The sequence below is a fragment of the Dipteris shenzhenensis genome, chromosome 17, assembly GCF_047967505.1.
Source record: "Dipteris shenzhenensis isolate YYH24624 ecotype China chromosome 17, Dip_SZ_1.0, whole genome shotgun sequence".
Classification (NCBI taxonomy): Eukaryota; Viridiplantae; Streptophyta; class Polypodiopsida; order Gleicheniales; family Dipteridaceae; genus Dipteris; species Dipteris shenzhenensis.
The window spans coordinates 42,047,345-42,074,918 of record NC_141612.1 but is presented as its reverse complement, the minus strand read 5'-3'; the positions used below and the strand labels follow the sequence as shown (position 1 = coordinate 42,074,918).

Genomic DNA, 27,574 nt, shown 5'->3' with positions numbered 1-27,574 from the left:
CGCCAGAGAGCAGCATGGACTGATGTCACAGGTCACCATCGACAAATCACAGACTCTTGTTACATACTTTTATGCATCTGAGTCAGCTGCCAGTGTAGCTGAGGGAGAGAAGCTTGATGAGATGAGAGCATCGTGGATCTGTGGTAGGAGTGTCCACCACGATACGGCCAAACGAGGGGCACACACTCCACATGTGACACGGAGAGAGCCCAGAGTACGCGCACGATCGAGGTCCGATCTATCTCATTCCTTCTCAGAGGTGACCGCCAGATACGAGGCATCACCCTTGACGTAGCCCATCGAATCCCGAGATCAAAAAGACCACGCCCTCCCCCACATCACAAGACAGCTCGACAAAAACAAATACGAGAGCTTCTCACATCTCATCAGAGTGCCACCAAGTTACTTCGATATATGGAACCTGAGCATGTACTAGGAGTGCTAGCCCTGAGCGCATGACACGCTTCAGTTACTTTGCTACTCTAGTATTTTGTTCACTAGCTGAGCATGTTAGCATTTTAGCTTTTACTTTCAGTTTTCAGTTCTCAGCAAGGGTCTTAGTAAACCCTCTGCCTCTGTTACGCTCAAGTTGAGGCAACATGACCTCGGAAGGGTCAGTCGACATTTTCCTTTAAAGGATCAATGTTTGTATTATATTTGTTTGGGCTTCACGTAAATGATCAAAAAGGAATCAAGGTCAAGGTCCTTGGTAAGGGTGACATGACACAAGACTAGGTGGATCTAAGGCTAAGGGGTCTAAATGCATTAAATATGCAAAGGGGAAAATGATTTCAATGATATCCCAAGAGAGGGATAAATGATGCATTGAGGAGATGCCCTCAAATGTAGACATGTGGCATACTAGATCCATCTAGGGAATTGTGGGCTTTGGTATTCAGCATGCAGGTATTTCTCACGTGTAAGATTTTTGGATGGGCTTGCTGAACAAGAGAAATGGCTGGGCGGTTATTCATCGTGCCATCATCTGTTATTTTGTATTCGTCAAATTCGTGGTCTTGGTTGGACTTGTAGTTTTTCGGTGTATCAGAGCGATCAGGCTAGATCGCAAGTTCATCGTAAGATGGCGTTGAATGCAATCGATACACTAATATGTGATGCGCCGGCGAAATTGATTGGAAAAGGGCGATGAAGGTGTGGACGAACGATTGGCGGAGCATCGGGCTGTGCTAAATTCTGGCAGATCGTTCGCGTCGTCTGGTTCATGCCATCGAGTAGTTCGTCAGCGTTGGGTGTGCGTTGACATCAAAGTGGCGCACGCATGGGTTTACGGGTTGTTGCCTTCAGGACTCCTTGACATCGCGGGAGCTAGCTATTGCACATAAAGCACACAGCCTATTAGCTGGCGTCGTGACTGGCTAGCGAAATTTTGGTTAACACCAAAGGCTGGAGCCACAACATCATATGCTTGTGAGAGGAAAGGGATGGCGAAGCTAGCCGGTAGGAGTGGATAACGCTGAGCGTTGACGAGCAGCACACTACGGATCCTTGTTGGCGAGATTGCTAGAGTTTATGACTACATGCAAAGGGCTATTGTGCCGTCACAGGACTTGCTTGTGTTATTTGGAGGTCTTGGTTATCGGCGAGTGCTATGCAGATAGCAGACAATAACTTCTGAAGGCTTAGTCATAGATATTGTGAACGCACGTAGGAATCATACGTTGACGTCTCATTGGAGAAAGCCCTGGAGTATAGAGCTCGTTCACTTTGATGGTGATATGACTGGCGGCTGCAAGTAACTAGAGGATTGTTCAAGGTTTACGTGTGTTTCCTTGCGCACAGTTGGTTGGACCAGGAACTAATTTGGTACTTAACTGTGTTTTAGAGAGGCACTACGCGTGCTTTGTTTTGTTGGTGCGCGAGCTCGTGGGAAGGAGTAGACAGTCCCGCATGTTCGTGGTCACAAGGCAGGTCATAAATACGTATTGGAGTGGCTTGCAAGGACAAATTAATCTCTCCATGCAGCATGAATGACCAAGGAGTTTTCTATGCTTTATAAAATCAATTTTCATATAGGTTCATTTTGCCTTAGGATTTGTGAGATTGCAGGAGTTTCCCTAGCATAGGGAAAAGCGGTTTTGGTTTGCAGTTTGATGTATGCCTGGTTAGCTGTAATTTTGGAAGTTCGACTTTCGATTGTAGATACAATTCAGGTGTGTTTAAAATGATAAAAAACACCCCCCCCCCCCCCCTCAACCTAAATGGAAGTAGAAGAAGAAGCTTCTAAAGTGGATCCCGTAGAGTCGGGAGTCTGGCCGACCCCGTAGGTGTCGCGCCCAGCAGGCCATACACTATCTGGTAGAATTGCATTATTAGAGGATGCCTTGCAACAGATTTTAGCGCAACAATTACAAGCAAATGTAGGGCAATCCGAGCTCAGGAAAATGATTCATAGTATGTCTACTAGACCATCTCGTGAAGAGAAAGGTAAAGCTCCAATGGACCCTGAATACAGTGTTCATACAGTCGAGCCTAGGAGGGCTAAGGTGCCTAATATTACCAATTATAGGCCAGAAAAGTATTCTGCTCGGATGTATGACCGTAGTTCCGATATCATAGAGACCTGGTTACACAAATGGGACGAAGCTCTCGCCATTTGTGAAATCAGGAATGATATGAAGAAAATCCGCAAGGCCACCCATATGTTTAATGAGGCAGCGGATAGGTGGTGGATAAAACAGCAGAAAGATAGAGTGGCATCCACTACTTGGGAGGGTTTTTAAAAAGAATTTAGAAAGCACTTCTTACCTCCTGACGAAGCATCCCGAGCTTGGGATCAGTATCGAAACCTTCGTCAGAGAAAATTATCAGTGGCGGAATACACTGATAAGTTCAGAGAAAGTGTAATGAAAGTTTATGAACCTCTACCTCAGTCAATCTAGGTAAAAGATTTTATCTTTGGACTGAATGATCGGATCAAGATGGAAGTTCAGGCTAAGTATGCGAACACACTAGATGAAGCAATTGCCATGGCCCTGAACTATGAAGATGCCAAAGGGAACAGACCAAGTGGGTTTGTGCAGGTTGGGACTCGGTATGAGTACCCAAAGAAAATTGGGTTTAAGAAGAAGTGGATTAGTAAAGGGAGTGCCTCATAGCCTAGTGGTCAAGCCAAGCAGGTGAAGCCAGTTGAGACTCCTAAACCAAGTACCACCATTGGAATGAAAAGAAAAGTAACACCGATGGCAGTCCGGGCTTGGTCGAAGCCTTCTTTGAACCCAGAGCAAAGAGAAAAAGCGAGGAGAGAAGGCTTGTGTTTTGGATGCCTTCAACCTCATCAGTGGAAAGATTGTCCACGAAACAAGGATCCTCAGATGGCTGAGATGGTGATCTCAGAATGTGACGTGGAAATGGAGGGAAGTCCCAAAGCAGAACAGATGCAGATTCAGCTAGCGGAATCTTCTCAAAGGTCAGTACATGTTTTGTTATGTGTCTGTTGCTAAGCTAGTAACTAGTGCACCTGATAATGTCCTGTCAAAGCCCGCAGCAACGGGGTATACGAGGCCAAACTTATGCAAGATATACCATAAGAGATGGTATGCTGAAAAGAAATGGCAAGGTAGTAGTACCTAATCAGAATGATCTCAGGCAGAGAGTCATTCAACAATGCCATGATAGCCCATGTGCGGGACATCCAAGAGTTAAGAAAACGTATGATCTCGTGAAGCGAGATTTATTTTGGCCGAAAATGAAAAAACATATTCATGAATATGTGACACGTTGTTTTTAGTGTCATGTAAGTAAGACAGAGCGGGTGAAGCCACCCGGACTTTTACAACCTTGAAATACCACTAGGTAGGTGGGAGAGCATTTCCATGGACTTTATTGTAGGTCTGCCTACGACACAAGGTGGATATGATTCTATCCTTGTAGTAGTTGATCGTCTTAACAAGATGGCTCGCTTCATTCCAACTAGAGAGTCTGTTAGTGTCCCGCAAGTGGCGGATTTGTTTATTAAACATATATTTCGTTTGGATGGATTACCCAAATCCATAGTGTCAAACAGGGATGTCAAATTTACCAGTCATTTTTGGACTGCAGTGTTTGAGATACTAAGGACTGAGTTGGGAATGAGTAGTGGGGATCATCCAGAAACGGATGGTCAGACGGAAAGAATCAACCAAATTTTAGAGGATATGCTTAGAGCATATGTGTCATTGAGGCAACATACATGGGACAAGTGGTTGCCACTGTTAGAATTTGCCTACAATAATAGAAAACATTCCTCTACAAGATTCAGTCCGTTTGAGCTGAACTATGGTTATAGACCACCGAATCCAACTACAGTTGGAGTACCTCGGAAAGTGCCTAGTGCCGCGAACTTTGTGGTTCAAATGCGGGAGATGCTAGCACTTGCGAGAGCTAACATCTGCCAAGCTATGGATAAAGCTAAGGCATATGCGGATGAAAACATATCCGTTAGAGAATTTAAGGAAGGAGAAAAAGTTTTTCTCAGAGTTCCTTCGCACTAAGTCTTTGACTGCAGGAGAATGTGCTAAGTTATCACCCCGAGATTGTGGGCCATGGTTAATTCTAAAAAGAATAGGCAAGGTGGCCTATAAATTAGAATTACCACAGGGTTGTAAGGTGCACCCAGTGTTTCATGTTTCTCATTTAAAGAAATTTTTGCATACAGGTGACTCACTAATCGAGGGTGTTGTTTTGTTTCAAGAGATAAAGGATAATGTAGGACGCAAACCAACAAGAACCCTGGACCCCAAGGAACAATGTTGGTTACATGGCATGGTTTACCTCTATCAAAAGCTACCTGGGAATCCGTATACCAGTTATGGAGAGTGTTCCCAGACTTTATCATCGAGGACGTTGATCCCTGAAGAGAGAAGGAATGTTGACCTCGGAAGGGTCAGTCGACATTTTTCTTTAAAGGATTTATATTTGTTTGGGCTTCACGTAAATGATCAAAAAGGAATCAAGATCAAGGTCCTTGGTGAGGATGACATGGCACAAGACTAGGTGGATCTAAGGCTAAGGGGTCTAAATGCATTAAATGTGCCAAGGGATAAATGATTTCAATGATATCCCAAGAGAGGGGTAAATGATGCATTGAGGAGATGCCCTCAAATGTAGACATGTGACATACTAGATCCATCTATGGAATTGTGGGCTTTGGTATTCAGCATGCAGGTACTTCTCACGTGTAAGATTTTTGGATGGGCTTCCTGAACCACAGAAATGGCGGGGCGGTTATTCATCGTGCCATCATTTGTTATTTTGTATTCGTCAAATTCGTGGTCTTGGTTGGGCTTGTAGTTTTTGGGTGTGACAATTTGCTTCAGCCCTCAATATCTTGTATGAGGTACTTCTTGGATTCACACTTTGTCTCATAGGCCCGCGCGGCCTCTTGCAAACATTAATCTCTGTGTGTGTGTGTGTGTGTGTGTGTGTTTGATGTATCAGGTTTTTTTCACAATCTCATAGACCCATCGGTCTTTCGAAGCATTTATCAATTTGCATTCTGCATTGGAGTGGATGCTTGTTTAGTAGCTCCACCCATTGGAGTTTAGTACCCACACAGCTTGTTGTATCAGGTTTTTTTCAGTCTCATAGACTCATCGGTCTTTCGAAGACTTTAATAATCTCTCTCTCTCTCTCTCTCTCTCACGCGCACGCGTCGCGCGCGCGGGAGAGCCACATATGCACCTTATATGGTTGCCATGAGATTGAGAGAGAGAGCCACATATGCACCCTATGTGCTTGCCATGAGATCTAGTAAGAGGAGCATTTCACTTTCAGTGTACTATGAGATTCGAGGTCGTTATCATTGTCTATTCAGAGATAACCTCGGTCCCCTCTTCAGCTTCCTCTCCTACCCAAATCAGATATGCCTCGCTGCGTTTATCCATGATATCATCAGACATAGAGAGTACTTGTTCAGGATACAGAGGTGGGGTCAGGGCGCACGGCCACACTCTACCCAAAGTATGATCACTAAGTTTTTTCAGCCAGATCCTACGGACCAACAGATCACAGGTAGTCAGATTCGGAACCAGTGACACAACAGACTCAACATGTTAGCACACGGATCATGCTTGGGGATCTTCCCTCCATGCTCACTAGATCGAGGGCACGACCGACGGGGGTTACGGTGGCTCTTGTCAGATGTGTGGCTGCTACTAGGAGACCACAGTGACTACACACACGGACCACCGTTCAAGTTCTATCATAGACCCTTGGGTCTTTCGAAGACCTCTCTCTCTCTCTCTCTCTCTCTCTCTCTCTCTCTCTCTCTCACCATGCATGTATCAGTCAGACTCAAACTTTAAGGAATCACATATTTTTTGGCAACATACACATATTTATTTCATCTCTATTATTATTGGACTTGTAAGGTTTTCCACAATCACTAAATGCAAGTGGACCTGTGCACATGCAACCCACCCCAATAAAAGAGACGAAAACCCATTTCACCTCCTACTCAAAGATCGCCCATTTCTACCAATAAGTCCTACATATCCCATTTTAAAGAAAGAACACTCAGGACATTTGGGAGAAGGAGTCTTACAATCTCCAATGGGAAGAACTTGTTGGGCTGCTTCTGAAACCCCACTTTGCTTTCCCAGGCCTGCCACTCGTTCCCTGTCTTTTCTCGAAAAAGCCTTTTGAACTCAGCAATTGCAGCTCCTTTTGACAACTGTTCTATTTTAGATCCACCAATTTTGGAATTGCCAACACGTCCCCATCTACGAAAAAGATGGTGAACATTTTGGATGTCGTGCTCAATAATTTGCAAGACGTAATAGCTGCAAAATGAGAAAAGGGACATTTCACTACTTGACGAGAGGGAAAACTCAATTTAATATGTACCTTCATAAGACTAGAATATATCCAATCTTACAAATTCAATTTTTTTAAATCAAACAAACGAAAGAAAAACTTAAATACTTGTTCATTATTGATAGAGGTTTTCCAAAACAGACAGGACATATCCCACTTATCATCTTTTCAGGTGTATATATCTAGATGAATCCAGGAACATGCCCAAACTCATCCTCTAAAAACACAACAAAGTGCAATTTCAATCTCATGATAGTCACTCATATAAGGTTGAAAACCATAAACTCCATCACGCATAGCAGGGACTAGCTACTATGACATCCCCACTGACATCATCAGCGCCCAACAGTGGGTACAGTATGCCCAACAAGGATGGGACTACATGGCATTTAACTTCAGTCGACTCTCTCAACCTTTACGAACCTGTCATTCCTCAATTAGTATTCTAAAAGCTTACAAATCCTGGTAAGACACACTTTCACAGCAAGACACTTGAAAGTTCAAGGAGAATGTCTGCTTCTGTACTGAAAGATTTTCAAGGTAGCTAAATTAAATGTCAAAGATGCACCACGAGCGTACCTGTTGATGCCAGTTGAAAGATCAGAGAGATTCAATGTAGTGTTGAAAATTGTCTTGCCTTCCTCCAAGATGTGCCCACTATCTTGCAGTTCACTCTCTTCATGAACTGCACTTCTCCCCTTTACTTTCACCTTCACAATAGATGCAAGCTTGCTAGTAGTCTCAAGAATATACTGATCAACAGGCACATGAGCTCCTCTTTTTATGCAATCTGCAAGAAACTGCTCTTTCACAACAGGTATCCTTAATTGCCTGTAAAAGAGGTCCTAGTTAGCACCCAGATGACACAAGAGTAACACCAAGATTTATCTTTGACATCCACACTTACTGTGCATGCTGTAGCTTTGTTTTGTTTTCTTCGCGCTCAAGTTCAGTTTCACTAGTAACCACATAATCTATTTCTGCAGCAAGACGTAAATCTGGTGTGAAAATACTCCAAGAAACGAATTACAGGATTAAATAGCTTATAACTTTAGCCAAGGCATTACCATGAGTGATTTTGGTGAATATCTGTCCACCTACAGGCTCAATCAACAGTTTCCACTTTTCCTGCACAATAACACCGTCAAAAGCAATACCTTGAAGTAGAGACAGGAAACCAAACAGAGGACTTTTTGACAAAATACGATGTATTAAGACAAAGAGCCAAGAGACAAACCTTAGTATCTCCAACAATGACAATCCTCATCCCTTTCAAGGCACCATCTCCGGCATTGCCTTTAACATCCTTCTTTTCAGAAGTTTCAACCTGCTTGTTCATAGCAGGTTTTGCTAGAGACTTGGTCAGCAGCAGCCTTTCCTCCTTTTTAGTTTTCTGTGTTTTAAACCACTGTTGCAATCAACATAGTAGGCTCAGAAATTAAGGTTCTCGATTGAGCTGATAAAGAAACCTGTAAGACTAAGTCTATACTCAACCTAAAGTACAAAATCAGTTCACATGCCACTCTGTGCCAGCCATTTTGGCATACTATACATTTAGAAGCAAGTCACAAAATAGCGAGAGCACATATCCATACAGCATATATTCAGACACTCAAATGTCAGTTAGTGATTTCTAAGCAATGCATTGTAGCTCAGCATCATGACACAGGAATAAGAGTTTATCTATCTAGCAATGCATTGACCCACAGCATCATGACACAGGAATAATAACCAATTAAATATCTAGCACGCCACATACACAGTTTATCAACACAATCCAGATGTGTCTAATCTGCATGAAACGCAAACCTTTGCTAGAAAGGCATTCTTCAAGTCTTCAGGAATCTTCCATTTACTCTTCAGCCGCTTAGGAGAGAGAGTCGTATATGTACATTTGCTCCACTCTGACAAATTCCCTCTGCACCTATATTTCCCTCCATGGAATTCCAGATGACCACCACATGTGGGGCAATCACCAAGAGGACCAAATAGCATACCATCCGCACTAATTGATCACAAAACAAAACCATCAAAACCTGCCTGAGCAAAGTCAAGAATCACATCCTCAGGAAATATACAAAATTCTTTGTGTATTACAAGAGGGGATTATCAAGCATCTTACCAGCGCTCCCTCAAATCATACTCAGAACCACTTGAATCTTGTCCATTCTCTTCTAGCATCATTCGCAACACAGATGTGTCAACATTCTTCTGTAAATTGTCTTTAATTTCCCAAAGTGCCTTACTTTGTTTCTCAAGCTTCTTCTCAAATACATCACTTTCCTCCTTGCTTACAGTTCCTTGAGCGACTAATGCAGTTGGCTGATCTTGCCCTTTCCGAGCTCTCTTATTCCGGCTGCCTGATTCCTCCCTTGAGCCTGCATTCTTCTCCAGAAGTGGTTCATCTTGTCCCTTTTTCTTTCTCTTTTTATTGTCCTGTTTTGAGACTGACTGAGGTTCTCCAGTTTTCTTGCTTGCTCCCTTGACTTTTGAGGGGCCTACAAATAAACCATTTAAGTATTAAGTGTAGAGACTTCAGCCCCAAATTGTATCTTTACATTGTCATCTAAAATCCAAGTACCTGATTTTAGCAACTTCTTTACAATATCTTGGTCTTCAGTACTGAGATCTTTCCAGCCAGGCATTTCTGTTATAGGCTGTAGCCAGCAACCCATGTCAAGAAAGCACTTAGCATGGCGCCACATTGGCACTTTTCCACGATATTTTCCAGTGTCTGCACTGGCCATTGTAGATATGCGAGCCTGCAAAAAAGAGATCACCAAAAGCGCATCAGCTTTTCCATTGCAACCCATACTGGTTCTTCTTCTTAACCTTAATACACATCTTAAGTATATGTGTAAACATAAAAGCGCATTGTGAAATAAGAGATTGACAGTTGTACATATGTGAAGTTGAAAAGCTCAGAGATCGGATGCTGGAAACAATCATCCAAAACAATTCATGGAAATACATGCTAATTTAATGACTATCTGACCTTTAGAAACTATGTGAGCCGTCATCATCATAAATGATACATTTCAGGATATAATCTTTAAATACTGTCACGATCTGTGACGTATTCCTTTCTCTATTTCTAGACTTATGGATGGTTTGATGAATGGACACTTGTGGAAGGGTATGCCCTTTCGACCGGACACTTGCCCTTTCGACGGGACACTTCCTAATGAGGCACAACCCTTCACAAGAGACATCCTATTGAAAAGACATTTCTATTGTAATGTACCCTCTCATCAAGGGTCACACCCTTCACAAGGGGTACATACCTCTTCATGCACATACCCTTTGGAGTACACACCTTTTCATGTGTGACTCTTCACTCTCTATATAAGAGAGGCCCAATTGTATAGATGACAACAACATCCACCCTACAGACATTCAAGCAATACAATTATTCCTTGTTCTCTGCTATCTCAGTCTCCTTTCTGTTCCTTAGCACATTTCTAAATATAGTAAATCTAGGATTTCTTACAGTGGTATCAAAGCAAAATTCGCTCCTGCCTGTAGGAAATGCCCCCCACCTTCTAGCGCTGATCTGATACATTTTTGCCGCTAGAAGGACATCCGTGCACATGTGCATGGAAGAGATGGAGAGGATGAGCGTAAAATTTTTAAACGCCTACCCGGCCTAAAGTCATCCTGGCCTCTCCATCTCCCTCACATCACAAGTTGATGTGAATTGACACGACCAAAATTGTGTCTTTTCAGGTGCTTGGGCTGTCCCAAAACCAAGGGACGCACCTTTTCCACCATGGGACACACCTTTTGGTGACGAGTCTCGACTCCTCACTCATGGGACATATCCCATCGTGGACAAAAGGACATACCTATTCATGCAGGGTCACACCCCTTTTAACAATAGGGACATATCCCCTCATGAACAGGTGCACCTATTCCAAGGGTCACACCCCTTCGAATAGGCACACCTTCTAGGCCCCAAGTACCTACAAAAGGGTACCTAGAGGGGTAAAAAAGGAAAAAAAATAAACCCATCCCCTACCCCTAGGTTTACCCTAGCTACCTAGGGTTAACTAAACCCCCCATTTAATTTTTGGGGCAACTAACCCACTAGGCAGCCTCAACAAAAAGTCGCCAGCCTTCCCGTACGGCCTGCACCGTACGGATTCCTGGCACCCCTGCGCAGCACCCGCCTGCACCGTACGGACCAGCCTGTACCGTACGGACTTACCTGCAGCCTGTGCCAGCCATCACCTGTGCCGTACAGTCCTGCGCAGCCTACGCCGTACCATCCGCCAGCCTGCACGTACAGTTTGCGCAGCCCTGCACCAGCCCTGCGCCATACCATCTGCAGCCAGCCCTTGCCCTCGCCGTACAGTTCTGCCTTGTCCTTGCCGTACAGCCTGTGCCGTACAGTCAGCCAGCCTGCGCTGTCCTGCCCGCAGCCCTGCGCCATACTGCACGACCAGCCCTGCACACATCGTTGGCCTCGCCAGCCCCCCCTCCTGCGCAGTCCTTGACCAGCCAGGCCTTTCGCTCCTGCCTTTTCCTGCGCAGTCCAGCCCCCAGCCCCCTTGTTTCGCCATCCTTGTCCTGCCAAATCAGCACCAGTTGCAGCCTCCTCGCAATGAAGACCGCCTGTTAACAGCCCAGACCAGACAAGCCTCGATCTCTCCTCGCAAACCATTGCACCATGGATCTCCGGACACCGACTTGCAGCCTTCTTCTACGCAATAACTTGGCAGATTAAAGTATTGCCAGGTGGAGTCTTTCCAATCTGCTTTTTAAGGATTCTCTTTAACAAATTACAGCAAATGAAAGAATCCACATTAAAGCATGGAAACCCCTGGTAATTCACCCGGCCTTTCAAGGACACTTCAGGCATCAGCTACCACACAATATCGTGTTCAAATTGCACAGCCAGCCCATTTTGGAGCCTTCGCATCTTGAGTCTTCTGTGTCACGTGCCCTCCGAGTGACTCGGACCACATCCTCTACCTTCTGCGTGAGGCACCTCATTTACATTATTTCCTCAGCACAGTACAGGTTGTGTTCCACGAGACACGAAGATATCCAGAACACGATATTCCTCAGGAGTTTGCTGTTCATTTTTGGAGAGAATTTTACCCTTCACCTTCGGCATCTCCAGGGTACTCTCCACCTCCTTCAGCTCCCAGATATCCTCCTCTACAGGTTGTACCTTCTCCAAGTCAGTATTTACACTCTGAAGGCACTCCCTCTCCTGGATATCCTCCACTTCCGACAGCAGCTCCTTATCCCTTTTCAGATCCGTGGACTCTGCTACCTACCCCTGTCCTCTCACGAGCAGTAACACCACTTTCGGCATCTCCAGTGTTACCTCAGACAGGACCTCCCTTACCAGATTTCCACGGGTGGTTCCATCCTACCTCGCCTGCCCCCTCCAACATGAGCAACCTCAGGGAGCAGCCCGAACCCTCTTCCAGGAATGGTACAAACTAGAGCGTAAGTTCGCGTTTTTCTCAAAGGGATCTCCGACATGTCGCACCGCTCGCGTGAAGCCTCTCCAGAGATTAAAGAATCAAGTCCCAACTGAAGGCAACGTCCAAGGCGAATCCCTATTGCAACTTCAAATATCTCAGCTTCAGGACAGCATCTCCGACTTGGTTCAAAAAAGTTCAACAACTTCAAGATTCTCGAAGTCCCGCACATACACAGGATGACGTGACGCAACCAGACAACGATGCGGACTCTTTCCCACCAGAGGTAGAAAACATTGAACTACGTGCCCTCTACCGATTACTTCAAGCTTCCAAAACTAAAAGACTTGACGTCAAACTTCCGGAAGCCTACACTGGTCAACGCAATCGCCGAACAGTTGACCAATGGCTCGCTAAAATGCGCATGTATTTTGACACTGTTGACCTCACTGAAGGCAAAAAGATCGCCTTGGCAGCCTCCCTCCTGAAGGATACAGCATTTCTATGGTGGCAAAGACGCTTAAAGGACGGAAAAAGTGTGTTAACATAGGAACATTTTGAACACGTGCTCCGTAAGCAGTTTGTACCTGCCAATGCGGACTTCCAAGCACGTTCAAAACTCCGACAGTTGGAGCAAACGGGTTCCCTGTCTTCCTATATCTCTCAGTTCACCACATTGGTGCTGGAGATTGATGGTTTAACTGAGGATGATCGCCTTCATGCTTTCATCTCAGGCCTAAATCCCTCGTTATGCATTGATGTTCTTAAAGCAAACATCACCACCACAGATGGCGCTATTGCTTACACAGAGCGCATTACAGATTTCCTAAACACAAGGAAGCAGAGTGCTAATCACACACAGAACTCTCCTATGGCCAAAGGTGCTCGCCCTCAAGATAATACCAGGTTTCGAAAAAACTTCGGTAATCAAGGTCAACGACAGTCTCAAGATCCCCAGAAGCCTCAGAAATCATTTGCTGGATTCCAACAGAAGCACTCCCCCAAGGATCGTGTTTCTTCTTCTTCACAAAGTCATTACCGACATCCCCAACATAAAGGTGCGGCCACTGACAAGAAGAACAACTCCAACACAAAAGGACTTTGTACCATCTGTACAGGCGACCATAGATGGTTCGATTGTCCCAAGCGACCAAAGCAAAATTCCAATATGGAACCTAGCACCTCCCAAAAAGAAGATGCTACCTCAGCACAAGACAAGAAAGACAAAGCTGTTCGAATGGCGAATACCATCCACCTGAGCCTTGCCAGCAACCCCGAACCTTCCCTGGCCACTCAAGTACTTTGTGTTCAAGGATCGATTCGTGGAACAACGGTCACCATCCTCATCGACAGTGGCTGTTCTCATAATTTCCTAGCCAGTTCTGTGGTCGATAAACTTCGGTTGACCACCAGTCCTAGTCTCATGGACTATCAGATTGAACTCGCAAATGGAACAACTTTCTTGTGCAACACCAGGATCAAAAACTTGTCTTTTCGCATCCAACATTATACGGACAAGTTAAACTTCGACATTATGCCTCTTTCTCGGTACGATGTCATACTCGGACAACAGTGGCTCTACGACTATGATCCATCAATCAGTTTTCGCAGCCATACTATCCAGTTTGTCCACCAGGGAAAACTTATTGAGCTAACTGGTTCTAGGGACTCCCCTTCAACCCCAGTTGCCTCTGCCCTACAAGTAAAGAAGTGGGTTCATAAACGCCAAGCAAAGACTTCACTTCTGTTGGTTACGGCAGTAGAGGAGACACTAACAAAGGATCCTCCTGAATACCTCAACCAACCTTTTTTCCAGCCCTACCTGGATCTTTTTCCACAGGAATTGCCAAAGCAGTTACCACCTCGACGACCAGTGGATCACCCAATCGAACTCATTCCCGACAGTAATCCACCGTCGAAACCTCCTTATCGGGTTTCTCACACTCAACATGAAGAAATCCAAAGACAGGTCACCGAGCTACTCGACAAAGGTCACATTCGGCCCAGTCGCAGCCCTTTCGGATCTCCTATACTACTTGTGGAAAAAAAGAACAAGTCTATGCGCCTCTGCATCGACTACCGAGCCCTCAACAAGCTCACTATCAAAAACAAGTATCCATTGCCTCGCATCGATGACCTCTTCGATCAACTTCTACATGCAACACAATTCTCAAATATTGATCTTCATTCAGGTTATCATCAAATTCGCATACGAGAAGGCGATGAGTACAAGACAGCTTTTCGCACAAAGTATGGACACTATGAATGTTTGGTCATGCCTTTTGGTTAAACAATGCCCCGGCCACATTCATGACACTCATGAACGACATCTTCAGGCCTTTCCTCGATAAGTTCGTCATCGTTTACCTCGATGACATCCTCGTTTTCAGCAGATCCCTACTTGAGCACAAACAACATCTTCACCAAGTTTTTGAAGTTCTCCGCACAAATTCTCTCTACATCAACATTGAGAAGAGTGAGTTCTTCAAGACCCAACTTGAATATTTGGGACATGTTATTTCCGCTCAAGGCATCTCTGTGAATCCCACTCTTTTCTCGGATTGGCAAACTTCTACCATACAAAGGTCTCAGTTTTCCGAAATTGCAGCTCCTATGTCCGAATTATTGAAAAGCATAGCGATTTTTCAGTGGCTTCCCGAAACAAAGTATAGTTTCCAACAACTCAAGCAAGCACTCACTACCACACCAGTTATGGCTATTGCTGATCCAAACCTTCCATTTGAGGTCATGACCGACGCTTCCACATCGCTACAGGAGCAGTCTTGATGCAAGAAGGCAGAGTTATTGCTTTTGACAGCCATAAACATTCTGATATCCAAACCCGATATCCGGTTTATGATAAGGAGTTTCTTGCCGTTGTACATGCTTATCGCTCTTGGAAACATTATCTCATGGGAGCCGACTCTGTGGTCAAAACAGACCATCACTCTTTAAAGTACATCTTTACTCAGCCAGTCATGAACGCTCGACAAGCACGCTGGGTTGAGTTTCTGGCCAACTTTCACATGACCATTGAGTACATACCAGGACTACGCAATGTAGATGCAGATGCTCTCAGCAGGTTACCTCTAGCATCAGCCATGGTAATCTCTACATTATCTGTGGATGTTCCGAATTCATTCAAAGGAAAGTATTTCAATGATAAAGACTTCGGCACAGCAGTACAGGTTCTTTCAAAAGATCAACCTTCGACTTCCGAACAAAAGATTTTCTCTTCCTATTCTTATACGGACGACCTTTAGTATTATCAAGATCGCGTCTGTGTACCACATGACAAGGATGTTCGATGTCTTTTGTTAAAAGAGCATCATGTAGTTCCTTATGCTGCCCATCCAGGCATCAATAAGACTTATCGGTTACTCAGTGCAACATACTACTGGCCTCAGATGAAAAGCGATGTCATCAAAATGGTTACATCTTGCTTATCATGTCAACAAATGAAAGCAAGCCGACGACTTCCAACAGGACTTCTTCAGCCTCTTCCAATTCCAACTGAAAGGTGGGAAAGTATCTCCATGGATTTGATTACAACACTACCACGATCCTCCAGAGGTAACACTCAGATTATGGTAATTGTTGACCGATTGTCCAAAATGGCACACTTTGTTGCTTGCAAAAGCAGTGCACAGGGTCCAGACATAGCCAAACTCTTTATACAACACATCTTCCGACACCATGGATTACCCAAGAATATCATATCCGACAAAGATCCTTAGTTTACCAGTCACTTCTGGATTTCACTATTCGAATCTTTGGGTACTACTCTACTGTTCAGTTCAGCCTACCACCCAGAATCAGATGGCCAGAGTGAAAGAGTCAACCAAGTTCTGGAAGAAATGCTTCGACATTATGTTCAGTCACGCCTCGCAGCCTGGGAAGAGTATCTACCACTCCTTGAGTTTGCTTATAATAACTCTTTCCATAGTGCCATCAGCATGACTCCGTTCCAAGCAGCTTATGGACACACTCCGATTGTATCAACAAATTTTGTACTTCAACATTGAGTGGCCCTAGCTGATCAACTGGTTCAAGAAATGCAAGACATTCTACTGCAAGTCAGGGATCATATGCGAAAAGCGCAAGAGCGGTATCAACGGTCTGCCAACAAACATAGACGTCACCTGGAATTTAACACTGGTGACATGGTGCTATTATTTGTAGCCCCACATCGCTATAAGACGGTTAAGTCTGTGTTTCCTAAGTTGCGACCAAGATACTATGAACCTTTCCGGATCGTCAAGAAAAATTCACCTTTAAGTTACAAATTGGAATTACCACCATCATGGGGTAAAATCCATCCAACATTTCATATTTCTTGGCTAAAGACATACATTCCAGGCGATGAAGCAGTTCCTCCTGCAGGTGATTATGTCCCAGAAATCAAAGACGATTATTTTCTCCTTATTCCTGAGCGTATTCTGGACCATCGACAGCGAGAGACTCGACATCGACTTATCACGGAATTCCTTGTTCTTTGGGGAGATCTGGACGACTCCGACGCTACTTGGCAGTCTGATGAAGACTTACAGCAGTACCCTGACATTTTACAGCAGTATTTTCAGAATTTACCGTGATATTTTCTACATCAGTTCATTATCTCCACCAGGGTCTTCTTTTGAGTCGGAGGGGATGTCACGATCTGTGACGTATTCCTTTCTCTATTTCTAGACTTATGGATGGTTTGATGAATGGACACTTGTGGAAGGGTATGCCCTTTCGACGGGACACTTGCCCTTTCGACGGGACACTTCCTAATGAGGCACAACCCTTCACAAGAGACATCCTATTAAAGAGACATTTCTATTGTAATGTACCCTCTCATCAAGGGTCACACCCTTCACAAGGGGTACACACCTCTTCATGCACATACCCTTTGGAGTACACACCTTTTCATGTGTGACTCTTCACTCTCTATATAAGAGAGGCCCAATTGTATGGATGACAACAACATCCACCCTACAGACATTCAAGCAATACAATTATTCCTTGTTCTCTGCTATCTCAGTCTCCTTTCTGTTCCTTAGCACATTTCTAAATATAGTAAATCTAGGATTTCTTACAAATACAATATCCGTCAAGAAACATATAGTTGATATTCGGCATGATTTCCAAGCACTATGTGGCACTAAGAAGAAATACAAATGAAAGACTACATAAATGAGTAGTACAGTAATATACCTAGATGAATCCAAGAACATTCCCAAACTCATCCTCTAAAAACACAACATAGTGCAGTTTCAATCTCACGAGTCACTCATAAGATTGAAAACCATAAACTCCATCACGCATAGCAGGGACTAGCTACTATGACATCCCCACTAACGTCATCAACGCCCAAAAGTGGGTGTAGACCATAGTATAAAAGTATGCTCTCACACATACAAATCCTTACACCCACACATACTTGAGCATCCATTTATACAAAGTCTTCGTACAGTAATATCCCTTTGATAGATCCCCAATGTCTACTTCAAAACCCTAGTGGGTGGTATAATTTTATGTTAAGAAACTATGCTTTCTTATTCTTGTCCCAACTTTTCACACCAATCACTTGAACATGGAATGGGAGCTTAAATTTGATGTGCATCTAAGAAGATGAGCCAGAAAGATCAAGCCCACCTAGTAAACACTGTGAAAGGGGGAGGTGAATTATAGGACCCCTCTGGCCGTAGCTAGAGGTTAGCACCTCTATGATGGCATGTGTGCAAGAAGGAGCCTTGTGGAAGAGGTCAATATCAGAGAGGCATAGCCCCCCACCTAATGCTCTAGTCTCTTGCTTATATGGCCAAGGTGCCAACATTGTTGTAATTGAAGGCTTGTAAATAGGGCCTTTGCCATAGGGTTTTAACGTATTTAACCTAGATGACGAATGTGAAATTGTTGTTCATAAGCCCCCGCTTTGGGAATGGCAAGCGCATCCCCGCGTAAAAGGGAAAGGGGAGAGGAGGTGGGCGGGAGGCAACCTCAATAAGTCCTTGTGTCTATAACAGACATGTAACCTCCTCTCACAAATCATATATGTGCTAATTGCCGAGTGCATAAGCGTAAAGAAAGACTGAAATGAAGAGAGAATGACATTGCATGCACACAAGCATGTGAGGGTTCAAGAATGCAAAATACTCGATGCAACTGCCCCCTATTTGCACAATATTTATATAATACTACGCCGATAGGCGACTGAATACAGTTGACGAGGCTGACTACTTCAAGACATGATGGCATAGGCCTTCCTGAAGAATGGGAACTTCTTGCTGAACTGGAGCCGGTGATGTTAATGAGATGAGGACGTTAAGGGCTGCTTTTATGGGTTGACCCCCGATCTACACAAATAGAGGTAGGTTTGTACAATCAGCTGGTCCTCTATGTATAAACAGTCAAGAGGTTCCTCCTCTGCCTATACATGGACCTGCAAGTTCCAAGCCTTCCTAGGGGACTATTCATACTGTTGGCCTTGCAATCCCAAGTGCATTGCTATTGCTGCTGCTGTACACTACTATGCTGCTTGTTGTTTCCCAGCACTTGAGCTGCTCTAGGTAGACTTAGATGGCCACAGCTGTTATGTCCACATCTAGACATAACACGGCTAGTGTTATGGAGGTCACCTTCTAAAGTTCAAAGGACTCCCATCCACAGATGCCAAATGGATGGACAAAGCTATGTTTTAGGAGTTTCCTAAAATCCCGGATGCTTATGAGGAAGCATTTCAATTGAGGACAACAGAATAAAAGACGGAGGGAATGTCACTCTGCTTCAACAATATGTATCCACTTGCTTGGTAATTCTTCTTTTTGTATTTCAATAAGCATGCTTGTAAAATAAACAAGGATTGTTTTTCTTACTGTGTCAATAAGGTTAATGAGAACTAGGTCTAGCATTTGAGGGTGGACCCCCCTGCTTGGGGTTATGGGCATTAGTGACCCGCAAGAGTGATGACCCCTCTTTGAAAGGAACATCAAGAAACCACACCCCACCTGAGTACCCAATTACGGGACCAATCAAATGCACAGATTGCATACCAACCTAGGACTCATTCAAGAGAATGTTCCCTAAGCTTTGGATGTGGGCCTGGAAGCATGCCAAGAGATATGGAGATACAAGATAAGATGACAAACTAATGAGCTCAATTATGGCTCAATTGTGACTTTAGAGTACGTCATTGGATAGTACAAACTGTTAGGTACCTGACAGTGCAATCTTGAATTCCGACCACTTTGTATTTTTAGGGTTTTTGGCTGACGTGGCATGCTGACATGGAAACCTTGACATGTGGCATAGCCACATGGCAGCACATGAGACACATGGCAGCCTGTGGGGACATGTGGAGGGCCATGCATGGAACATGGCACCACTTGTCACTAGAGAAAGGTTGCCACTCTCCCTTGAATCCATTGCATGTATTACATAGCGTCTATCTTCACATTTGTGGCACCATGGTATCCAATATGAAATTCTATGCTACACCCAAGTACACCTCCAACATATTCGGCCAAACTTGGAAGACCCTAGACAAAGCAACAAACAATAAGATCAACTTTGCTAGCAACAAGAAGCAATAACCGTTGACCTTAAGTAATGGGTTCCTTGTGTATAACTTTTGCAATCGGAGCTCGTAGCAATCTTAATTAAAGAGAGATTCAAGGTGGGGAACACCTTCTCTAGACTAATAGCCAAAAGGGCACGCTTATTCTTAGGTTGCTGTTTGACTAACATAGGTTGCTAGCCTTGCTCAAGAGTAAGTAGGTGGTATTTTACTAGTCCATCTCTTTGACTAACATAGGTTGCTAATCCACTTCAAGAGTAAGAAGGTAGAATTTTACTAAGATAACCAATGTAGACAACATGCCTCTGGCGTCCCTAGGTAGGTACTTGCAGGAACTACAGCCCCCATGCAGCCCACCAAAATCCAAGGGGGGCCAACCCCCTTTCTTAATTGGGCAGAGGGTGGGGCTGAGCCTATAAAAGGCGGCCTCCCCCCCCCTCATTTTCACACAAAATCCAACATCCAATTCAGTCCCTCCTCCTCTCCCTTGATGCAGCAGCCCTCCTTCACCCTTTGGCACAGTTCTATGTTGATATTCACCTCTTCCTAAATAACTAGTGCTTGCAACTAATGTTGGATGGAAGTGGTGATTGTTGCAGGTTTCTTCAAGTTTTGCAAATTGCAATTGTGTATATCTCTTTATTGCTATTCATCTCCAACAAATTGTCAAGCTTTGCAAGATCTCACACTCTCATGCAATCTCTTCCAGTATGCATCCATGAGCACCTTTTAAAATTCTGAATAAAACGTTTGTAACTCCCTATCTTCAAGTTGTCAGAAATCACTGAGTAGTTTACACCGGTCGAAGTAGGGCTATGATTGAAGAAGCTTTCGTCCTATAAGTCCTCCATCAAAGTAATATTGAGTTTTTGATGTGAATCGTTCGAGGGACTCGTTGGTAGCACATCATATTTTATCTTTTTTCCCTCCCAATATGGTACCTGAGGCTCGTTGCAACACAAGCTGTTGAAAGCTTTTAAGTCTACATCAATGCTAATGAAGGGATTCCTCTCAAGCAATCTCAGTGTTCAATTAAGTTGTGCAATATGTTCGCTCACAAAAAGTTTATCCCAAGATGACTAGCCGACGCCCATCCCCAACTTCAAGGAGACTATCAAGCTCAATGAGTCAAGATGAAGCTCCAGGTCATTCATTGTGAAAGGTGGCTGACAAATTACTACCGGAGCAGAGTTGGACATCAAGAAAGCCGTCGAACCTATGATCACAGCAACAGATCTAGTTGCAGTGCGAAATTAGGCAAAGAGACCTCACCAACACCATTGCAAACGATGTCCTTCCACGTATACAACCTTGGTGATATGATTTTAAGACTGCTATACATCCACGAAATCATCTTTGTTGTTTTGTACACAAGGATGAAAACGTACGGATCGTAGGGGATTGAGAAATTTATCCCATCTCTTTAATTATCCCTAGTTAATGTTGCTTAGACATACAAATATGTCAACCCAAAACATTCCTACAGTGCTACTCAAAGTCCAAACGCAATTTTTTGAACTCCTCTATTTGGAGCACAAGAACCTACCATCTGGTATCAACATTAGCATGACATAGACTTTCTGGGATCTCAATCTTGCCTCCTCGATGGCTGCCCATAGGTTGAAAATATGATCAAGAGTGGAATGTTGTCTCCGACGGTACCCAGCCTTCCCCAATGCCCCCCGCATGTGTATGTAGGAGCTGACCTCTCTCTCTAGTATTGACCCATAAATCTTGGCTAGTGTATGACCAATCATAAGAGTGTGGTAGTTCCCAATATCCATGGGATCCCCTGCTTTGTGTATTGGCACAATGGTGGTGGTACTCTGAGCAAGGGGAGCCATGGCATACAACATGATTGAACATATGTGCTAGGATTGGGGCCAAGAACTCATGTCCATGTGTGAAGTGCTCAGTCTATAGCCCCTCGTGGTCATGGGCTCTCTTGTTGTGGAACCGACCTAATGCAGCTCGCACGTTTCGTGTGGTGAGCAAAATGCATGTGCTGGGTCTAGGAAGGCGTGTGGTGAGCAAAATGCATGTGCTGGGTCTGGGAAGGGTGGACATATCAGGTGGTGCTTGAACTAGGACGTCATAGAGGGATGTCGCATAGGTGTTCCACATCTGGATCTGTGATGGGAATATGTTGCTTCCCCTCACATAGGAGTCCCCACGCAAAGGTGGGATCATCTCCTTGAAAAAATCATCCATCCTATGTGAGAGGAATACTTGCCTCTTACGTCGTGAGGTCTGTTGTGCTTCAGACCTTGTCAAATATCCCAAAGCTTGCTCCCGTATGATGTAAGATCTTGATGGTTGGCACATAAGCAAAAGATGAATATGGTAAGCTTGAAAATGCTCCTTTCTCATTTATGGCCTGTGCATCAAATCATATGAATTAAGAAGGTGATAGATAGCTTGGATCATATGCTTAATGGAGTCAAGAATTTGAAGCATGCAGTCACCACGCGCCCATGTTGCATATCGTGGATCCTAGTAAACCTTTTGTGGTTGAAATGCACGCCAGCGATTGTGCCATTGGACCAGCCTTATTCCAGGATACATAGCTTTTATTACAGGTGAGATATCCTACGCATGAGAAAGAGCTTTATGCTATGACCTGTGCATTGAAGAAGTGGCGGCATTATCTATAGGGCACCACTTTTGTGGTGTGTGGAGATAATACATCCTTAAGTATTTATGTAATGCTTCCCGATGCAAGACTGTGACTTTGAAATAGGTTATAGAAGGGGAGCTACTAACGCAGTAGCAGATGCCTTACAGTCACATCGGAACATGTGAACATGATTAGCTTCACAAAAAATCCAGTCTGATCTGATCAGAGTTTCAGCCAATATGGCAACAGATCCAAGGTGTGTGCACGCCCAAATGAACCAAAGGGTTCTAGTTCTGCGGGGAAGGAGAAAATGGATCAGTACTTTATTCAGAGTGGACTTTAATTCCGAAAAGGCAAAGTCTGCATACCAGGTGTTCTAGGCATGAGGAAGAAAGTTCAAGACATGCAGAACACAACTCAAAGACATGCGCTTTGCTGAAATGTAAGAGGGCAATTCAGATCTGAAAGAGTACTCAGATGTATAGCCAAACAGAAAGATATATCGATGAATCTCAAGTACAAAAACTTGCAAACATATGTCACACCAACTCTAAAAACAATCCCTGAGGTAAGGTACCATAACAAGGCTTTGTTTTGCTAGGAACTCTTCCTCTCTAGGCTTCAATGGCTGCTCAACACTGAGCACTCCTGCAAAAGTTCTGCCCCAAAGGTGTACTGCAGACAAAGCTCCCTTTGCACCCTACTGTGAGAAGGTCTGCACCCTAGGTGTGCTGGACTTCTGCCATGCAAGTAATGGTGGCTGGTTCCCCTCCTCACGCTGAATAGTGACCCGCAGGTGAGGCTCCAAGAATATACCTAGATGAATCCAGGAACATTCCCAAACTCATCCTCTAAAAACACAACATAGCGCAGTTTCAATCTCATCTCCAAGAATGTCTGGACCCTGCATATGGAGCCCTATTTATAGGGCTGGTCTGGCGGACTGAGTCTCTGTTGGTACAGACTGCCAACCCAGTCTGTGGATCCACAAACAGCCGACAGCCAGCCCCATAGCCAACCCACGTGGGCATTCTTTGGTCTGCCGGAAATAAACTCTAACAGGGACTATGGTCTGGTGCCTATGTGGCAGCGGCAGCCATGTTGCTATCCACATTCCTCACACCTTCCTACAGCCATAGGTATGCTAAGGTGTCAACCCCCTGACCTCTCCTCATTTGGGGGCCTTCTCTCTATAGTCATTCAAACGAATCGCTTACAGGAGGGGCAGCATGGTATACCACGTCTTTCCAAAAAAAGTGAAGTGTGCTACACCAAACATGTAGTAGAACCATGAAAGTTCCACACCACTCTCACCACTTTGGCACACAACTTCCACAGTTTTGGGAAAGGCCAAAAAGGAATGAGCCATAACTAACCTAGTTTCCACATTTTTAGAGAAAGGTGAAAGTGAGCTACTTTCCATCTTTAGCAAAGTCAAAGGGTATGCAGCTGACACTAGGCCTTGCATGTCAGTGCATGTCCACACAAGCCCCACAATTCAAGGCATGCAAGCCTACCAAAGAGCATGCATGACGACTCCTTTTATACATGACACTTCTAGTCTCCCATGTCACTGCTATCACACATGCAAGGCTTGTGCGTGTGGACCACATGCACACTTCTGCATGTTCATGTCATATGCATGGCTGCCATGTCTCGACATGAAAAATGGATCAGCCATGCAATACTTGCATGTTATATGCAAAGCTGCCAAGTGGCTCGCATGCACCTCCATCCTCTTCCCCAGGCTGGGCATAGCTAAACATAGCAGGTTAGTACCAAAATCGGCCAGCTTCCACCAGCAATCAGTCTGGAGTGCCCGAGCAAGCAGATATGGCTCATCGCTGCCCAGCCAAAGAGGCTCATCCAGCAATTCAATTGACTGCTGTTCAGCTTAGGAGGCCCACCATCTGCAGCTAAGAACATGCGGGGCTGCTGTTTAGCAAGGAAAGCTAGAGGCAACCACAATTGGCACATTGTATGGCTCCAAGGGCTAGAGCCAGACCCAAAATCAGCACCGATCTGTCCAGTTAGGCATCCTCCAGCTCGGTCACCCAGCTCTCAACGATGCAAGGCAAATCTCGAAGAGGTAATCGGTCAGCACTTGCACTCGATTTCCCCTTGCTATCCAGCACAGGACAACGTGCAGCAAAGCAACCAAAACAGAGGTCTGAGAACATCACCAATCCCACGCTCAACTCCATAGGTGCAAAAGCTCAGACTCGACACCGGGGAAACCGCCTCACAAGGAGACAAGACGAGAAACTGGCAAGCTTTGCACAAATTTCAAAACCTCCTCTCCTGGGACGAATCAGGGTCTTGTAACCCGCAGGCAACCATTAACCACCAAGTGATTCACAAATCGAAATTAAAGTGATCAAAAGCATGGTACCAGCTGAAACATGCACAAATCAGAAATTAAAGCAGAGAGTCAGAGTGGCTCTGATATCATCTGAAACATGCACTCAAGCACAGGTTAGCTAGGCCTATATCTGAGTGTATCCAAGATCACATACTCCGAGCACTCCATATCTGCAAATCACCGCACAGTTAGCAAGGATCGCATAGGAAGACCTGGCGACCACCCAACCGTAGATCCTGTACGTCAGATCTCTCACCGAGCCTGAGGCTATACCAGCACCAAGCCCACATCCTCTCCCAAGCATCTGCATCCCACATCACCAATACCCACGAGTCCAGGTTGGGGATTGACTAGGCTAGGTCCTAGTGTCTAAAGGAGTCCATCCCCATGAATATGAGCCATGGCTAATCAGGTACACGCACACTGGGTGTAATATAAACTTAGCCTTAGAGTTAACTAAGGCTAAAGGACCCCTTTAAATGGGTCATGTGCTAGGACCTAACCTCATTCGTCATGTGCTAGGACCTAACCTCATTCCAGTGCCGACCTTTGTCCTACGTCATCGCGGGCATAGTGAGTCACAAAAATAGACTTAAATGGGGGGACTGAAGGGAGTAGACAGGTGTGAGAAGGAACGGCACATTGTATTGAAGTAGGAGACAAGAGCAAGGAGTGGTTGGAAAGGAAGACAGGAAGGGGCAGGAAAGCAGAAGCGCATTTGGGTCCTTTAGCTTGGAAGAGTATGAACGTCTTCAAAATCATAGATAGTTTGGAGATCCCAAAATAAAGGTTCTACACATGGGAGACACCGCACTTATTCCCACCTAATTTGGGGTCAAATGGGCTAATGATGTTATTTTGAATTCAATGCTCCCTGATGCACATCAGAATTGAAGCGGCAACCCATATAGGACGAGGGATAGGCGTTGGGAGAGAGATCTCGAGTACACAATCAGAATCATCTTGCGTACCCAGTGCCATCTTGTACGCTGGATTCTTGCAAAGGTCTTCTATTAGCAAGGCTCCTATTAATAACGAGCTGCTATACATTCAAACTCACGTATAAAGGCACAAAAACTGGAATCGATCTATCTGACCTGGCAGAAACATGCATTACGTCATTCTCCAAAATGAACTCATTAAAATCTGTGGCAGTGAAATGGTGAAACGTTTACCTGCCCTTTCTCTATCTTCTCATTACAACTCTTGCAGGTCGCTCTTGAACTTTTTGCACTCTCAATTGCGTACTCACCGTCTACACCAGCAGTAGCTGAACCACTGTCCTCAGTTTTACTAGTACTTGTATCTGAAGCTCTGCCTTCAACATAGTTGCGAAGCTTTTGCTGATCCTCCCATCTAAGACTGTCAACCCCTTCTACATCGTCTAGACTGCAGTGGAGGATGAGAACCAGCATATCAGAAAGCATGAGGCACATGCATTCCTTCTTGCAGCCGAAGTACGTCTGCTTATAACCGCGATTGAACTCAAAGAAATAATTTATTCATAACGAAAGCAGCATGCTACTCACCTCCCAATCTGCCCTGGCTTCTTCAATATACAGGAAGCGTGATGCCAAACCTACAGCACGATAGAAATTAGCATCGCAGAATTCTTAAGGGGACAATATATGAGCATTGAAGCGTGCAAAACTTTGGCCTGCTTTTCGCTCTACGGCATTTTCTCGCATCTATCTTTTCCCTTCAGCTCTCAGGTCCTAGTTGACGATCCGCATTTAGCGTACAGTACTGCGATTGAATTTGTTGTATGCATTTAAAGTCAATAACATTTTCACAGACTTGCGGCAGCACGTAAAGCGAAGACAGCATAAACGGCAAGCAGTAAGAATTAGATTCAATATCAGGACAACATTCCATTGCGATCAAAGAGCAAGCAGAGCTGGGAACGAAGACTTACGGGCATATAGCCATCAAACTGTGTAGCTGGCACGACTTTAGCGATGCGGAGCGTGTCCTGGCTGATAAGGCTTTGACACTTCTTGCATGTGGAACGGTTGGACTTGGCGTATTCGGTTCTGAAAGGCTTGGGGGGGGAAGCCATGGCGAGCAAAGCTAGGATGGGGGGGGAGGCAAGGGATGGGTCATGAAGGAAGAGAAAACGATGCAATGGATGGAGCAGAAGGGAAGAAAGGTACTGGCAAGAAAAAGAGGCAGAGCAAAATCTGCGAGGAACAAGAAGCAATGGAGGAAAGCTATAGATTGGGGGCTATGGAGATGGATATGGCGATTGCTTGCTATGGCGATGCTCGAAATCCTGATACACAGAAGCTTGTGAGTGAAGACGGGTGACAATTTTACAGACGCCTATATATATATATATATATATATATATATCATTCGTACTCAGCCCATTAGCTCTTAATGACCCTCTTAACCTGTCATTAAGCCCGCTTTTAATTCTCCCTTCGTTGTCCTCATCTCCTTAAACCATAGCTTGCTCTTACTTCGGTGCCATGGCTCCGATCCGCGACACACTAGACTCTCGTCGACGAGAGCGGATTTCAATTGGTTCCTAGACATGGCCCGCAGATATTATGTCTATCACGCAGTACCCCCGCCCCAGTAAATCTCGCCATGTTGCCTCTTATCAATGAAAATCGTTGGCTCATTACAACAATCAAGAATTGAACCTGGTGCCCCGGTGCAGCCACCAAACGTTCTGCATGATAATGCGGCGATGAAATAACCTGTGTGGACAAGGCACAATAGCAGCCATCCTCCAAACTGTGTTTTGGCATCTAAACCGAGCCTAAAGGTGTTTACAAACT

General features: G+C 44.7%; 1 protein-coding gene across 1 annotated transcript in view; it reads right to left on the bottom strand.

The window, feature by feature from the left end:
• Positions 1-27,085, bottom strand: part of PARP1 (poly(ADP-ribose) polymerase 2) — a 44,125-nt gene extending 17,040 nt beyond the window's left edge. The window contains exons 1-11 of the mRNA XM_087388152.1: positions 26,704-27,085; positions 26,318-26,367; positions 25,964-26,177; positions 9,395-9,575; positions 8,936-9,311; positions 8,623-8,818; positions 8,051-8,221; positions 7,881-7,941; positions 7,721-7,793; positions 7,393-7,644; positions 6,542-6,779 (exon numbers count right to left, since the gene is read on the bottom strand). Coding sequence (XP_087244278.1) covers positions 6,542-6,779; positions 7,393-7,644; positions 7,721-7,793; positions 7,881-7,941; positions 8,051-8,221; positions 8,623-8,818; positions 8,936-9,311; positions 9,395-9,575; positions 25,964-26,177; positions 26,318-26,367; positions 26,704-26,847 — 1,956 coding nt within the window. The 5' untranslated portion in view covers positions 26,848-27,085. The remainder of the gene's footprint in view (positions 1-6,541; positions 6,780-7,392; positions 7,645-7,720; positions 7,794-7,880; positions 7,942-8,050; positions 8,222-8,622; positions 8,819-8,935; positions 9,312-9,394; positions 9,576-25,963; positions 26,178-26,317; positions 26,368-26,703) is intronic.
• Positions 27,086-27,574: the final 489 nt, after the last annotated feature.